This window comes from Myotis brandtii, unplaced genomic scaffold, assembly GCF_000412655.1.
Source record: "Myotis brandtii unplaced genomic scaffold, ASM41265v1 scaffold342, whole genome shotgun sequence".
In the NCBI taxonomy this organism is placed as follows: domain Eukaryota; kingdom Metazoa; phylum Chordata; class Mammalia; order Chiroptera; family Vespertilionidae; genus Myotis; species Myotis brandtii.
Genome location: NW_005363166.1, coordinates 24879 through 40206, shown reverse-complemented (window position 1 = coordinate 40206; position 15328 = coordinate 24879). Strand labels below are relative to the sequence as shown.

General features: G+C 44.3%; 1 protein-coding gene across 1 annotated transcript in view; it reads left to right on the top strand.

Annotated features, from left to right (window-relative positions):
• The window catches only part of COPG1 (coatomer protein complex, subunit gamma 1), a 33185-nt gene extending 18098 nt beyond the window's left edge, over window positions 1–15087 (top strand). The window contains exons 16-24 of the mRNA XM_005871450.2: window positions 530–633; window positions 1078–1203; window positions 1515–1583; window positions 7291–7433; window positions 9670–9841; window positions 10418–10515; window positions 11866–12004; window positions 12349–12447; window positions 14632–15087. Of these exons, the coding sequence (XP_005871512.1) occupies window positions 530–633; window positions 1078–1203; window positions 1515–1583; window positions 7291–7433; window positions 9670–9841; window positions 10418–10515; window positions 11866–12004; window positions 12349–12447; window positions 14632–14762 (1081 nt within the window). The 3' untranslated portion in view covers window positions 14763–15087. The remainder of the gene's footprint in view (window positions 1–529; window positions 634–1077; window positions 1204–1514; window positions 1584–7290; window positions 7434–9669; window positions 9842–10417; window positions 10516–11865; window positions 12005–12348; window positions 12448–14631) is intronic.
• The last annotated feature ends 241 nt before the right edge of the window (window positions 15088–15328 follow it).

The following is a 15328-nucleotide window of genomic DNA, read 5'->3' as shown; positions in this document are numbered from 1 at the left end:
AATTTCCACTCAGCCAGCCTTCCTGTGGTTCTGGATGATGTCCGTTCCGTCTTTTAGTTGTATTTTTGAAGTGGTTGTGCGAGGCAGCAATCTCTGGTGTTTACCTATGCCGCCATCTTGGTTTCTCCTGTTTCTACTTTTTGTCTCCTGTGAATAATCCTCCCATGAACATTCCTATACAAATTTTTGTGTGGACATATGTTTTCAGTTCTCTTGAGGATATAACTAGGAGTGAAATTACAGGGTCATACTAATTTTTATGTGTGACATGTGCTCTTGAATACAGGAGATTCATTGCCTTCCTCCTGGGTTGGCTTTTGGGAGAGAATCCAGGGACTATGAATATGGTCACCCCCTGATAATTAGTTAGAGTTTTGTGGGTCCCTTCATGGCTTTGATGGCTAGATACCACATCTGGGACTGTGCTCTCAGAGCTTGAAGAGACCGGCTTCCTCTCACCACTGTAATGAAGCTTTCAGTACCCATCCTGTCACCCCTTATTCAGAAGTGCCTTGTGTTCTGGCTGCAGGTGTGTGATGGATGATGACAATGAAGTCAGGGACCGAGCCACCTTCTATCTCAATGTCCTGGAGCAGAAGCAGAAGGCCCTCAATGCGAGCTACATCCTAAATGGTGAGCCTTTCCTGCTCTGTATTTGACACCCTCCTAGGGCTGTGACCCTTTTCATTACTCTGACTGAGCAGGGATAATCTGAGGCACGAATTTCCTAAACTTCCATGGCCGCTTCATGGCATGCCTCTGAGCCCAGTAGACCTGGGTCATGTGGTTTACCCAACGTGGGTGGAAACAGCCCAGTGAATTGAAACACTAGTCATTAATTTAAAACACAGTTTGTATAGTGCTTTATTGTTTACCAGTCCCTGCTGTATGTATATTTATCCCCTACACCAATCCTATCAAGGAGGGTTTGGATGAAGAAGTAGAGGCTCAGAGAGTTAAGTGGCTTTCTCAGGGTCATACAACCTCGATCTCAGGGCCTGTTTTCCATGGGGGATTCCTGGTGCTCATTCTGTCATTCCTTCCAAGCAGAGTGACCTCTCTCTCACTGGCTTCTAGGTTTGACCGTGTCCATCCCTGGTTTGGAGAGGGCTCTACAGCAGTATACTCTAGAACCATCAGAAAAACCTTTTGACCTCAAGTCTGTGCCCCTGGCCACCGCACCCATGGCAGAGCAAAGAACAGGTAAGTAACACCTGTACTCCTTTCAGAGGCCCTGAGGTTCAGGCCTTCATTGGAGGGTCTGCATTGGCCATGAAGCCACTAAACCTAACCAGGATGGATGGGGTTGTGCTGGGAGGAGGGAATAATCCTTTTTGTGTCTGGCTCCAGGAAATGGACACACACGCACACACATACACACACACTTGCTCTCTTTCTCACATGTTTAATACTACACTCTCAGAAAATTGTAATCCCTAAATAACAGCACTGTGCTCAACACCACAGTGCCCCATTAGTGGAGTTGTTGATCACCATTGTATTTGCTCCTGCAGAAAGCACCCCCATCACAGCAGTTAAGCAGCCTGAGAAAGTGGCAGCTACCCGGCAGGAGATCTTCCAGGGTGAGTAACAGTACTTGGTGGGGCTCTTAGGAGCAGGGCTCAGTCTCCTCAGCTTTGGAGTAGTTGTCCTCCTCCGGGAATTCAGAGTAAGAACTGTTGTTTATTGGGCCTGTCCCAATGCTGAGCCCTGAGAGTATTTTCACAGTACATTTGATCCTCATGTGGAGGATATTAGGTCCACTTGGAATCTGAGGAATTGGAAGTTCGGAGAGAGTAATTCCCCAAGGTTGCACAGCAAACAGGTGAAGGAGCTGACATTAAGATCCAAATAAAACTGGCTTAGAGCTGCCTCTCAGCCTTGGTTCTGAAGCCTCAAACGGCTGGAACCCAGGCCAGTTCAGGATGTTTGATTCAGAACAGTTGGGATTTTAAGACGGGTACTTTTTCTTAGGTTCCAGATGTGTTCAGTCTAAGTTGTATTGTAACATTTTAAGTATTTATCTATTTCTCTGGTCTTGCATTAAGTGACAAAGCTATGTATCTAATTGCCAGACCATTTATCCATTGAATTCCTACTTTCAGGGACTAGCACATATCCCTCTTCCTTTGTGAAGCCCTCACTGATCTCCTAAGCTCTTCTGTCTGGTCACTTCTGTTCTACCTCTTCTGTTTTAAATAGTTCTGTGTGGTTGTATACACAGCACTTAGCACAGTGCCTTCCTTCCTCAGAGTAGATCGTTATTGTTGAACTGCATTAAATCCTTTCTTTCCCAGTCCATTTCAGAATCCTGTCTCCTGTCAACATGTTACCTTTCAGATTCAGGAAAGCTAGGATCCTGCTCTAACTGGGATCACTTTTTTTTTTTTTAATCCTCACCCAAGGATATGTTTTTATTGACTTGAGAGAGAGAAAGAGAGAGAGAGAGAGAGAGAGAGAGAGAGAGAGAAAGAGAGACCTCGATATGAAAGGGAAACATTGCTCAGTTGCCTCCCCTAAGTGCCTTGATCAGGAATCGAACTCGCCACCTTTTGATGTATGGAACGACGCTCCAACCAACTGAGTACCCTGCCAGGGCTGGGATCACTCCTAACTCAAAACATTTCCTTCTGTATTAGTTCCCTCATGCTGCTGTCACAAATCACCACACTCTTAGTGGTTTAATATAACACAAATATATTATCATACAGTTCTAGGGTCAGAAGTCCAAAATGAGTTTTGTGTTGGCAGTACTGAGCTCCCTCTGGAGCTCCAGGGGAAAATCGTTTCCTAGATGTTTTTACTTTCTGGAGTCCTCCTATGTTCCTTTCGTAGTGACCCCTTCCTCCATCTTCAAAGTCAGCAACATAGCCTCTTCAAAGCGGTCTGACTCAGGCCACCAACTGCCTCCCTCTCATAAGGACCCTTGTGATTACATTTGAGCCCACAGGTAATCCAAGATATCTCCCCATCTCAAGATCCACCTTAATTTTATCTGCAAAGTCCCTTTTACCATGTGACAAAACATATTCATAGGTTCTGGAATTAGCATGTGAGTCTCTTGGGGGTGGGGGTGATCATTCTGTCACACCTTCCAAGGAAGATTCCTTCTAAGCCTCTTAGAAGTTATCAATTCCATTTTGAATAATTTTCCAAATATAACATTTATTAGTCACATGTTAAGTTACAGAAACTTTGCTATATCTTGACACTTACTGTCTTATTTATCATCACAAAAACCCTGTGAGAAAGATTATTGTATCTATTTTATTGATGAAGACACTGAAACTCAGAAATATTGACTGATAGCTAGAAGCAAAATCCCCCAGGTAGTAAGTACCAGTTCTAGAACCTTGAGGCCCAGGGAAATGAATTCCCATAGAAACACATTCTGGTGGCTGATGATCACAATAGCCTAAAAGTTCCTCCTAATATGTAAGCTGACTGTTTCTGGGTATCTAGTAAGGCCTATCCCTATACCCCACTGCCAAGTTCCAGCAGTGGGCTGGATCCTATTGCCTGCACATTTGTTAGATAATGTCTTTTAGGCTGCAGGGGACTGAAGCAATCATGTAGACTCTTTGTGGTGAGGAGGAAGCAAAATAATAACAATAATGCCTACTTTCTGTCTCTATCCCTGAAGTAGAATTGAGTACCTACTAAGTACAGGAAAAAATATCAGATCCCTGGCCGCAGGGTACAATTCCTGTCCTTAAGGAGTTCAATTAAATTGGAAAGACAAGTTGAAGTCTTAGAGTAGTGGTCTTCAAATATAATTAGATATAATTATAGCTACGGAATCTGATCCTATACATTTGTCAGTTAAGGAACTTGCTAGAAATTCAGGTTCCTGGGTCTCAAACCCAGAGATTCTGATAAAGCATTTTTGGGATGGGTCCAGGAATTGGAGTTTTGTTTTTTTTAAAATATATTTTTATTGATTTTAGAGAGGAAGAGAGAGATAGAAACATCAATGATGAGAGAGAATCATTGATCGGCTGCCTCCTGCACCACCCACACTGGGGATCGAGTCCGCAACCCAGGCATGTACCCCGACCAGGAATTGAACCATGACCTCCTGGTTCATAGGTCAATGCTCAGCCTTGAGCCACGCCATTTGGGCCAGGAATCAGAGTGTTGTTGGTTTTTTTTGTTTTTTTGTTTAAATATATTTTATTGATTTTTTACAGAGAAGAAGGGAGAGGGCTAGAGAGCTAGAAACATTGATGAGAGAGAAACATCGATCAGCTGCTTCCTGCACACCTCCCACTGGGGATGTGCCCGCAACCAAGGCACATGCCCCTGACCGGAATCGAACCTGGGACCCTTTAGTCCACAGGCCGATGCTCCATCCACTGAGCCAAACCAGCCAGGGCAGGAATCAGAGTTTTTAACAAGCTCCTGGATAATTCTGACATAGGTGATTCGTGACCATAGTTTGAAGAGTCCTGCCTCTGATGTAGAATGGAGAAGAAAGCAGCAGCTTGAGCCATCATAGGCAGGCATCCCGTGCAGATGCCGCATTCACCTGGACAGGCCAAGGTGGGGTCCATGGGCTGGGCTTTACCATATGCCCATAGACCACCCTGATTGGGTTTTCTGCAACACTGAATCTGAAACATCTTTTTTTTTTTTTAATTGATTTCAGAGAGGAAGGGAGAGAGAGAGAAACATCAGTCAGGGGAAAATCGTTTCCTAGATGTTTTTACTTTCTGGAGTCCTCCTATGTTCCTTTCGTAGTGACCCCTTCCTCCATCTTCAAAGTCAGCAACATAGCCTCTTCAAAGCGGTCTGACTCAGGCCACCAACTGCCTCCCTCTCATAAGGACCCTTGTGATTACATTTGAGCCCACAGGTAATCCAAGATAACCTCCCCATCTCAAGATCCACCTTAATTTTATCTGCAAAGTCCCTTTTACCATGTGACAAAACATATTCATAGGTTCTGGAATTAGCATGTGAGTCTCTTGGGGGTGGGGGTGATCATTCTGTCACACCTTCCAAGGAAGATTCCTTCTAAGCCTCTTAGAAGTTATCAATTCCATTTTGAATAATTTTCCAAATATAACATTTATTAGTCACATGTTAAGTTACAGAAACTTTGCTATATCTTGACACTTATTGTCTTATTTATCATCACAAAAACCCTGTGAGAAAGATTATTGTATCTATTTTATTGATGAAGACACTGAAACTCAGAAATATTGACTGATAGCTAGAAGCAAAATCCCCCAGGTAGTAAGTACCAGTTCTAGAACCTTGAGGCCCAGGGAAATGAATTCCCATAGAAACACATTCTGGTGGCTGATGATCATGATAGCCTAAAAGTTCCTCCTAATATGTAAGCTGACTGTTTCTGGGTATCTAGTAAGGCCTATCCCTATACCCCACTGCCAAGTTCCAGCAGTGGGCTGGATCCTATTGCCTGCACATTTGTTAGATAATGTCTTTTAGGCTGCAGGGGACTGAAGCAATCATGTAGACTCTTTGTGGTGAGGAGGAAGCAAAATAATAACAATAATGCCTACTTTCTGTCTCTATCCCTGAAGTAGAATTGAGTACCTACTAAGTACAGGAAAAAATATCAGATCCCTGGCCGCAGGGTACAATTCCTGTCCTTAAGGAGTTCAATTAAATTGGAAAGACAAGTTGAAGTCTTAGAGTAGTGGTCTTCAAATATAATTAGATATAATTATAGCTACGGAATCTGATCCTATACATTTGTCAGTTAAGGAACTTGCTAGAAATTCAGTTTCCTGGGTCTCAAACCCAGAGATTCTGATAAAGCATTTTTGGGATGGGTCCAGGAATTGGAGTTTTGTTTTTTTTAAAATATATTTTTATTGATTTTAGAGAGGAAGAGAGAGATAGAAACATCAATGATGAGAGAGAATCATTGATCGGCTGCCTCCTGCACCACCCACACTGGGGATCGAGTCCGCAACCCAGGCATGTACCCCGACCAGGAATTGAACCATGACCTCCTGGTTCATAGGTCAATGCTCAGCCTTGAACCACGCCATTTGGGCCAGGAATCAGAGTGCTGTTGGTTTTTTTTGTTTTTTTTGTTTAAATATATTTTATTGATTTTTTACAGAGAAGAAGGGAGAGGGCTAGAGAGCTAGAAACATTGATGAGAGAGAAACATCGATCAGCTGCTTCCTGCACACCTCCCACTGGGGATGTGCCCGCAACCAAGGCACATGCCCCTGACCGGAATCGAACCTGGGACCCTTTAGTCCACAGGCCGATGCTCCATCCACTGAGCCAAACCAGCCAGGGCAGGAATCAGAGTTTTTAACAAGCTCCTGGATAATTCTGACATAGGTGATCCGTGACCATAGTTTGAAGAGTCCTGCCTCTGATGTAGAATAGGGAAGAGAGCAGCAGCTTGAGCCATCATAGGCAGGCATCCTGTGCAGATGCCGCATTCACCTGGACAGGCCAGGGTGGGGTCCATGGGCTGGGCTTTACCAGATGCCCATAGACCACCCTGATTGGGTTTTCTGCAACACTGAATCTGAAACATCTTTTTTTTTTTTTAATTGATTTCAGAGAGGAAGGGAGAGAGAGAGAGAAATCAGTGATGAGAGAGCATCATTGACTGGCTGGCTTCTGCATGCCCCCTACTGGGGGGATCCATCTGCAACCCGGGCATGTGCCCTGGCCGGAATCAAACCTGGGACCCTTTAGTCCTCAGGCGGAGGCTCCATCCACTGAGCCAAACCAGCTAGGGCAGAATCTGAAACATCTTTTTTTTTTTAATGTATTTTTCAATTATAGTTAACCTACAATATTAGACTAGTTTCAGGTGTACAATGAAACATTTTTTATTGGCCATTTGTCTTAACTGACAAATGTATAGGATCAGATTCCGTAGCTATAACAGCATTCATCTAATACTCTTAGTACTTTCCTACTTTCATCTTCTTTTAAGAATCTTTGGTGAGCTTCTAAAGTTGAAGGGGGGAGGGGGGGGGCGGGTCTCCAAATGGATTTTGCCTAGAACATTGAGGTCTCCTAGTCAGTTCGTTGCTTCTGAGATCTTTTGTGGGACCAAGGGGAGGGGAGTATTCATGGTGGGTGGTACAACTGAGCAAAGCTAGGGAGATGAGAAAATATGTCAGTATATTTAGGAAATAGGAAATAGTTGTGTGTACATCTCCACCCATCTCAGTAGGATGAAAGACCTTAAGAATTGGGCATGAGCATTTATTAGAAACCGTCACAAGTAAGTTATTCTGGGAATTGAGAAGCTGAGTAAATGTGTGTGTGGCCTGTGTTTTTCAGAGCAGTTGGCAGCAGTGCCAGAATTCCAGGGGCTGGGGCCCCTCTTCAAGTCCTCGCCTGAGCCTGTGGCCCTCACTGAGTCAGAGACAGAGTATGTCATCCACTGCACCAAACACACCTTCACCCACCACATGGTGTTCCAGGTGAGCAGAGAGGGCTGAGGTTCTGCTAAAGCCTCGTGAGACCATGCAGTGGTCCCAGATTTGATGGGTCCTGTAGGGTAATGGCTTCCCCATACTGAGTTGGTTGGGACCCAACTTGATGACTGGGTCTGTCACCAACTGGTGTGTCTCTTGCACCCTTGACCCAGAACCTTTCTGGCTCCTGAATGTCAGCATAGAGACAAGGAACCTAAGCAGGGTGACTGGGATGGGAGTCAGCTTGGCCCCTGAGTGATCCCTACCCACTGTCCTCATCCATAGGTGCACGATTTTTGTCCAGTCTCTTCCTGCATCTCCCATTTCCCTTTCCCCCCCAAGAATAGTCAGTCCATTCCCTTTCTATGTCCCTGATTCATTATAATCACCAGTTCATTCTGTACATCAGATTATTTATTCACTTGGTTCTTAGATTCACTTGTTGATAGATGCATGTTTGTTGTTCACAATTTGTATCTTTACCTTTTTCTTCTTCCTCTTCTTAAAGGATACCTTTCAGCATTTCGTATAATACTGGTTTAGTGGTGATGAACTCCTTTAGCTTTTCCTTATCTGTGAAGCTCTTTATCTGACCTTCAATTCTGAATGATAGCTTTGCTGGATAAAGTAATCTTGGTTGTAGGTTCTTGGTATTCATCACTTTGAATATTTCTTGCCATTCCCTTCTGGCCTGCAAAGTTTCTGTTGAGAAATCAGCTGACAGTCGTATGGGTATTCCCTTGTAGGTAATTGAGTCTCTTTCTCTTGCTGCTTTTAAGATTCTCTCTTTGTCTTTTGCTCTTGGCATTTTAATTATGATGTGTCTTGGTGTGGTCCTCTTTGGATTCCTTTTGTTTGGGGTTCTCTGCGCTTCTTGGACCTGTAAGTCCATTTCTTTCACCAGGTGGGGGAAGTTTTCTGCCATTATTTCTTCAAATAGGTTTTCAATATCTTGCTGTCTCTCATCTTCTGGCACCCCAATTATTCTGATGTTTGTACGCTTGAAGCTGTCCCAGAGGCTCCTTACACTATCTTCGTATTTTCGGATTCTTTTTTCATTTTGCTTTTCCGGTTGGGTGTTTTTTGCTTCTTCGCATTTCAAATCTTTGGCTTGATTCTTGCGCTCCTCTGGTCTGCTATTGGGTGTCTGTATAATATTCTTTATTTCAGTCCGTGTATGCTTAATTTCTAGTTGGTTCTTTATCATAGCATCGAGGGTCTCATTAGTTTTCGTGACTCTCTCCTCAAGTTTATTGACAGCTTCTAGCACATTTTTGCAAGCCCTCAAAATTGCGATTTTTAGCTCTATATCCTCCATTTCTGTCATGTTTTTTTGTCTCCGCATTTTTTATGCTTTCTTGGTGCACCCCCTAGTGGTCTTTGTGCGCAGTCTTGTTCTAGTTGAGCCTTGATTGTTGTAGTTAATACTAGAGGGATTTGACCACCAGGCCGACTGGCTGTGTGAATCAGCTGTGTCTGCCGCGGAAAACTTCTGTCCTCTGGGGAGGTGCTAATCTAGCCTTTGCCTGAGGCGATCTGGCAAATGGCTCTGCGCAGGGCTTGGGCGGGGCGGGCTCAACAGGGCGGGCGGAGGGAGCGGTAATGGCCCCTCTCAGTCCCGTTCCCAGAGGCTCTGCTTCTCAGAACCCCCGGAACCGCTGCAAACCTCGGAGGGAAAGCTGCCTTCCAACTGATGCCAGACACTCCCGCTTCTCCCGTTTGGGTCCGAGTCCCCAGCGATTCGCCCGTATCTGGAGCTCAGAGTCTGAGACTCCCCCCTGACCGAAAACGACAACCGCGCTCTCAGCCACCAGCCCGCTTTGCGCGCGCACCTCCGCACCTGAGTATTTTCCACACTGCGCCTCCTCTGAGCCTCGGTGTGCTGTTATTTTTCCTTCTAGTTGAAGAGTCTCTCCTCAGCCAGCTTTCCTGTGGTTCTGGGTGATGTCCGTTCCGTCTTTTAGTTGTATTTTTGAAGTGGTTGTTTGCGGCAGCAGTCTCCGGTGTTTACCTATGCCGCCATCTTGGTCTCTCCTGGTGTCACTTTCGTCTCTTGCACCCTTGACCCAGAACCTTTCTGGCTCCTGAATGTCAGCATAGAGACAAGGAACCTAAGCAGGGTGACTGGGATGGGAGTCAGCTTGGCCCCTGAGTGAGAGGTAGAATCTCCTGGCTTTTCTACTGCATCAGGGCTTAGACCTAGAGCAGTGTCTAAGTAACCCCTTCTTCCTTCCTAATCCAGTTTGACTGCACAAACACACTCAATGACCAGACCTTGGAGAATGTCACAGTGCAGATGGAGCCCACTGAGGGCTATGAGGTGCTCTGTTATGTGCCCGCCTGGACCCTACCCTACAATCAGCCTGGAACCTGCTACACGCTGGTGGCACTACCCAAGGAAGACCCCACAGCTGGTGAGCCCCCCTCCAGATACCAACCTGGCCTCAGGGTCAGAATGGGATGGGCAGCTAGTGTGCTGACCATTTATCTCTTATTACAGCTTCAACTCCTTGATTTCAGTCCTGAGAAGAAGAATGGCTAAGTCTGGGTGCTTTAAATTTCCTCCTCATAGAGGCCCATTCATAGATGAAGGAAACAGACTGGGGTTAAGTGGCTTATCTAAGTTCAAATAGCTGATAAGAGGCCAAAACCATATCTTTCTGGTCCTCAAACCAGTATCCTTACATTATACCATGAAAGAGTAGAGACAGGCACAAACACTGAAACATTCCCAAGGAAGCCACCAGCTTCTTTTTCCAGGCCTGCTTTCCCCTTCTCCCTTCCCCACAAAGGGACTCCTCAAACTCATGACTTAACTCTTCTGCCCTTCAACAAGGTGGTGCCTTCTGTCCAGATTTGTGGGGTTGGATGTTGCCACTACTGATAATGTGGCAAAGGCCTCGAGAGCTGGCTGTGGCCACCTCCCCTATGGAGAAGCTCATCCCTGTAGTGACTAGGGACATCCTCACCACAGCCTTTCTTTCTCACAGTGGCCTGCACATTCAGCTGCATGATGAAGTTCACTGTAAAGGATTGTGATCCCACCACTGGGGAGACTGACGATGAAGGCTATGAAGATGAATATGTGGTAAGAAGCTAGAGTCAGGAGGCTGTTTGTGCCTGAGCTGAGAATAACTCCCCCCAGAAGCTGACAACCAGACTTGAAGCATTTTCTTGCTGTTTTGAGCTTTATAGCTCTCTTTGAAAGAAACTGTTTTTAACATGAAAAAAATGCATGCTCATGTGTAAAAAAAACTTGGAAAATATAAAAACAAAGTCCAAACAAACATTACCCATAGACTTTAAAATATTCTTATATAGCTATGTCATAACTCACTTGATTCCTTTAATTTGGGATTCCACATTTTTACTATTTATAAATGCTGCATTAAATATCCCTTTGGATACAAATTTTCAGATTATTTCTGTAGGATAGATTCTGGGGAGTAGAATAATTTGGTCAAAGGGTAAGCATGATTTTAAGACTTTTCCATTTATATTTTAAATTGCTTTCTAGGGAAATTGGATGAGTTTGTATCTGCTAGCTAGTCCTTTTATACACTGAAACGGCCCTTCCAATTCTACCTTTCTGAGCTAGAATGGAATCTTTCTGGGCTTTGACCATGGAGCAGTGGCTCAGTACCACCTGATTATAGACCATGATGCTCAGTTTGGGAATGGAGATTGTTGAAGTTCCTTATAACTAGAGGGCCTGTCACTGTGGAATACAATTGACATCACTGTTGTGTTGTATCATCTTAGAGTCATTGTTGAGGAAAGGCCTTTCCTGAGCCAGCAATGACCCAGTGGGCAGGAACTGCCCGAGACCAAGTGAGCTTCCTGGGAGAGCTGGGTCTGACATTGCTTTTGCTGTAGGAGCTGAGTCCTACTTAAGCACACCTTAAACATCTGCAAGAATAGGGCTTAGTGAAGATCTGTTGGATGGGTGAATGGGAAGTCTTTTTGTACACTTAGTCCAATGTGTGAGGGATAATTATGTGTCCTGTTCAGGGACACAGCTAAGATGGACGCATGGATCAGGCCCAGAGGACACAGCTGAAGTAAAGGGGAGTACCTCCTGAGTATTAGGAGCGACACTCAGACCTCTATGTGTGCTCTCCTATACAGTCCCTGGATCTTTGAGGCACTGATTCTAGGCAGGCTTCAAAAGGGATTTGATCTTGCAGCTAACACCCTCAGGTGAGCACTTGGGTCAGGGCATTTTCCAGGGGAATACTTGGCCGTGAGGACTTTGAGGACAGGTACCTGGTCAAGTTGCTGTGTATCCCCAGAGCCTAGCACAGTGTTCAGCACCTAGGAAGTAACTGCTCAATGTGTTGCAGGAAGAGTGAGCAGTGAGTTCAGAGCAGAGGCCCAGTGTGGAGCAAGGACTCTCCACTGGAGGTGTGGACCTAACTTTTAACTCCCATCTCCCCAGCTGGAAGACCTGGAAGTCACTGTAGCTGATCACATCCAAAAGGTCATGAAGCTGAACTTCGAAGCAGCCTGGGATGAGGTAGGGGATGAGTTTGAGAAGGAGGAAACGTTCACCTTGTCTACCACCAAGACACTGGAAGGTAAAGTCCTTGCTCCTGTTGAAGTACTCCTCACATTCGCTCCCTGCTCCTATGCCCCCAGGGATCAGAGCCATCTCTGCAGTACATATTTCAGATGCCACTTTATTAAAAGCCCTTCAGAGTAGGGGTAGGGGATGGGGAAGCTGTGGTGGCACAAGGGGGAGACCAGTTACGTGGCTTAACTAATACAAAATAGTATTGAATGGAAACTAATTGAAAATGAAATTAAAAAATAAAAAAGATATGTGGCTTAATGTAAAATAGTATTGAATGGAAACTAATTGAAAATGAAATTTTTTAAAAAAAAATATGTGGCTTAATGATACTAGCATTTCTCCCTACAGAGGCTGTGGGAAATATTGTGAAATTCCTGGGAATGCACCCTTGTGAGAGGTCAGACAAAGTGCCGGATAACAAGAACACCCACACATTACTCCTGGCCGGTAAGCAGCATTTCCAGTTGGGAAGGGCCTGGGTATCTTGTAGCTTGGATGCCACTGCATGTAGCCTGGGCTGTGGGCTCCCACTGGAATCACAGGGATGAAAAATTCATGGTGTTGAAAATTCACAAAGTAATAAAAAGACCTGCAGTGAAAAGTTTGCATCCCAACCTTTGCTGCCAGTCTTCCAGTTCCCTTCCAACAGGCAACCATTGTTACTATTACAAACAATACCAGTATATCCTTCCAGTGATTTTATGGATATAAAAGCTAATATGTAGATATTTCTCTTTTTAATTCAAATGTTTATGTGCAAATGGTTTTACTTTATATATATATATATATATTTATTGATTTCAGAGAGGAAAGGAGAGAGAGAAACATCAATAATAAGAGATAGTCATTGATCAGCTGCCTCCTGTACGCCCCCTACTGGGGATCAAGCCTGCAACCCGGGCATGTGCCCTTGACTGGAAACGAACCCGGGACCCTTCAGTCTGCAGGCTGACATTCTATCCACTGAGCCAAACCAGCTAGGGCCAAATGGTTTTACTTTTTACTTAACGGTGCATTTTGGAAATCTTCCCTATCATTACAGTTTTCTCATTTTCTTTTTCAGATTATGGTAAAATATACACAAAATAAAATTTACCATTTTATCCATTTTTAGGTGTACAGTGGCATTAAGTGCATTCATATTATTGTGCAGTTATCACCATCCATCTTCAGAACTTTTTTATCTTTCCAAACTGAATCCTCATTCTTTTTTGTAGCTGCCTCGAATTCCATTGTGTGGACATACCATATTTTATAGAACCAGCCTATATTGATGAATATTTAGAATGTTCCGCCCTAACCGGTTTGGCTCGGTGGATGGACGTCAGCCTGCGGACTGAAGGGTCCCAGGTTCAATTCCGGTCAAGGGCATGTGCCTTGGTTGTGGGCACATCCCCAGTGGGGAGTGTGCAGGAGGCAGCTGATCGATGTTTCTCTCTCATCGATGTTTCTAGCTCTCTATCCCTCTCCCTTCCTCTCTGTAGGAAATCAATGAAATATATTTAAAAAAAAAAAAAAGAACGTTCCAGTCTTTTGCTATTACACTGCTACAGTGAATAATCACACATGCATATGTGTATACCCACATACTTTATTTGGCTTGTGTGCACTGACATCAAAGTGCATTTCTTATTTTGATAAATATTTCCAGTTACCTTTCCTAGAAATTGTATGCCTTTCATTCCACACTCTGATGCAGTGTGTTATCAAACCTTATGACCTTTGCCAGTCTGGATGGAAAATGGTATCTTGGTGTAGTTTTATTTTACATTTCTTGTATATTGAATGACATTAAGCTTCTTCTCAACTGTGAAGTACCATTTGTATTTATTTTCTGTTTTGTGAATCATTTTCATATTATTTGTCTAATTTTCTAATAGGAATGGGATTTTAAGCATTCATCATGGAAATATTTTTAAAAAAATAGAATAGTGTAATGAACACCTATGTGCTCATCTTCCAGCTTCAACAACTATAGCATCTATATCCCTACCATTGTTTCCCCCGAGTATTGTAAAGCAGATTACAAATATATCATGTATGTAAATCTTCCCGTATCACTATGTTCCTCTAATGATCCTTTTTTTTAAAGGGGGGGGGGCGGTGGATAATACAATTATCACACCTAAAACAATGAGCAAAAGGAAATTGGAGATTTTTTTTTTCCTGAGTGTTTATAAACAGTAGCTCTGCTTCAGTGCCCTGCTCACAGTTGACAGCCCCAAGCCCATGTTTCCGGCCACAGTGAAGCAACCCAGTCCCCTGGGTCTTGCAGACACCTGCTCTGTGGTTTTGTCATGGCGGGGCTGTCCCTTCATCTGTGCTCTCAGATTCAGCCAACATATGTGAGAGCCTCTGTGATACCAGGTACACCCTTATATGTCCACTAATTCATTTGGTCTTGACAGAAACTTAAAATATGGTTCTGGTTGAGGATACTATAGCTCAGAGAGGTTAAAGTGATGTGTGCAAGGTGTCACTCAGGCATTTCAGTCCAGTTTTCCTGGTCCCAAGCCTACTCCCACTTCACTACCCGAGGCCGGCCTTGATCAGTTGCTACAAATGCCACCTCAGCATAGCCTCTGCAGCCCCCTCTGCCTTACACACCTGTGTTTCTCTCTCACCTTCTAGGTGTCTTCCGGGGTGGTCATGACATCCTTGTGCGCTCCCGGCTGCTGCTTTTGGACACAGTTACAATGCAGGTGACAGCCAGAAGTTCAGAGGAGCTGCCAGTAGACATCATCTTGGCATCTGTTGGCTGAGGTCCTACTCCCGCTTTGCCCCCAACACTACGCAGAAGTTGCACCTTCCTCATGTATCCAGTGGAAATTCCATCCTAAGCTTCTGTATTCAAAAACAGTTAGGAATCATTGGGGTGGGTTTTTTTATTTTACTTTTGCCCCAGGACTGTTAGGGGTAATGTGTTGTTGTTGTTTTTTAAGGATCATTTTAGTAGTTTATTCTAGAACTTGCTGCCCTGCCTGCCAGGGAAGGATATCACAAATTAATAAAATGCTTGCATCTCTTGAATTTATCCCCAAAGAAACCAGCTTATCCCTATAAATAAATCAGTATGTATTTATTGAATGACTGCTACTTCTTGTTGACCCATGCTTAGGGGCTCCACCTTTCCCTTCTAGGCCTCCCCACCACCAAGAACACCTATTCTGCCCTCTTTGCATCCACAGACCTTTGGCTGCTGTTCTTACCATGAGGCAGGACCCTCTCCTATTCATCTCTGTCCAAGCCCCACACTCAGGAGCAGGAGCAGTGCAGGTTTGCTGAGGGAATGACAGCTGCTGACAGGCTTTGAGTTCAAGCACTTATT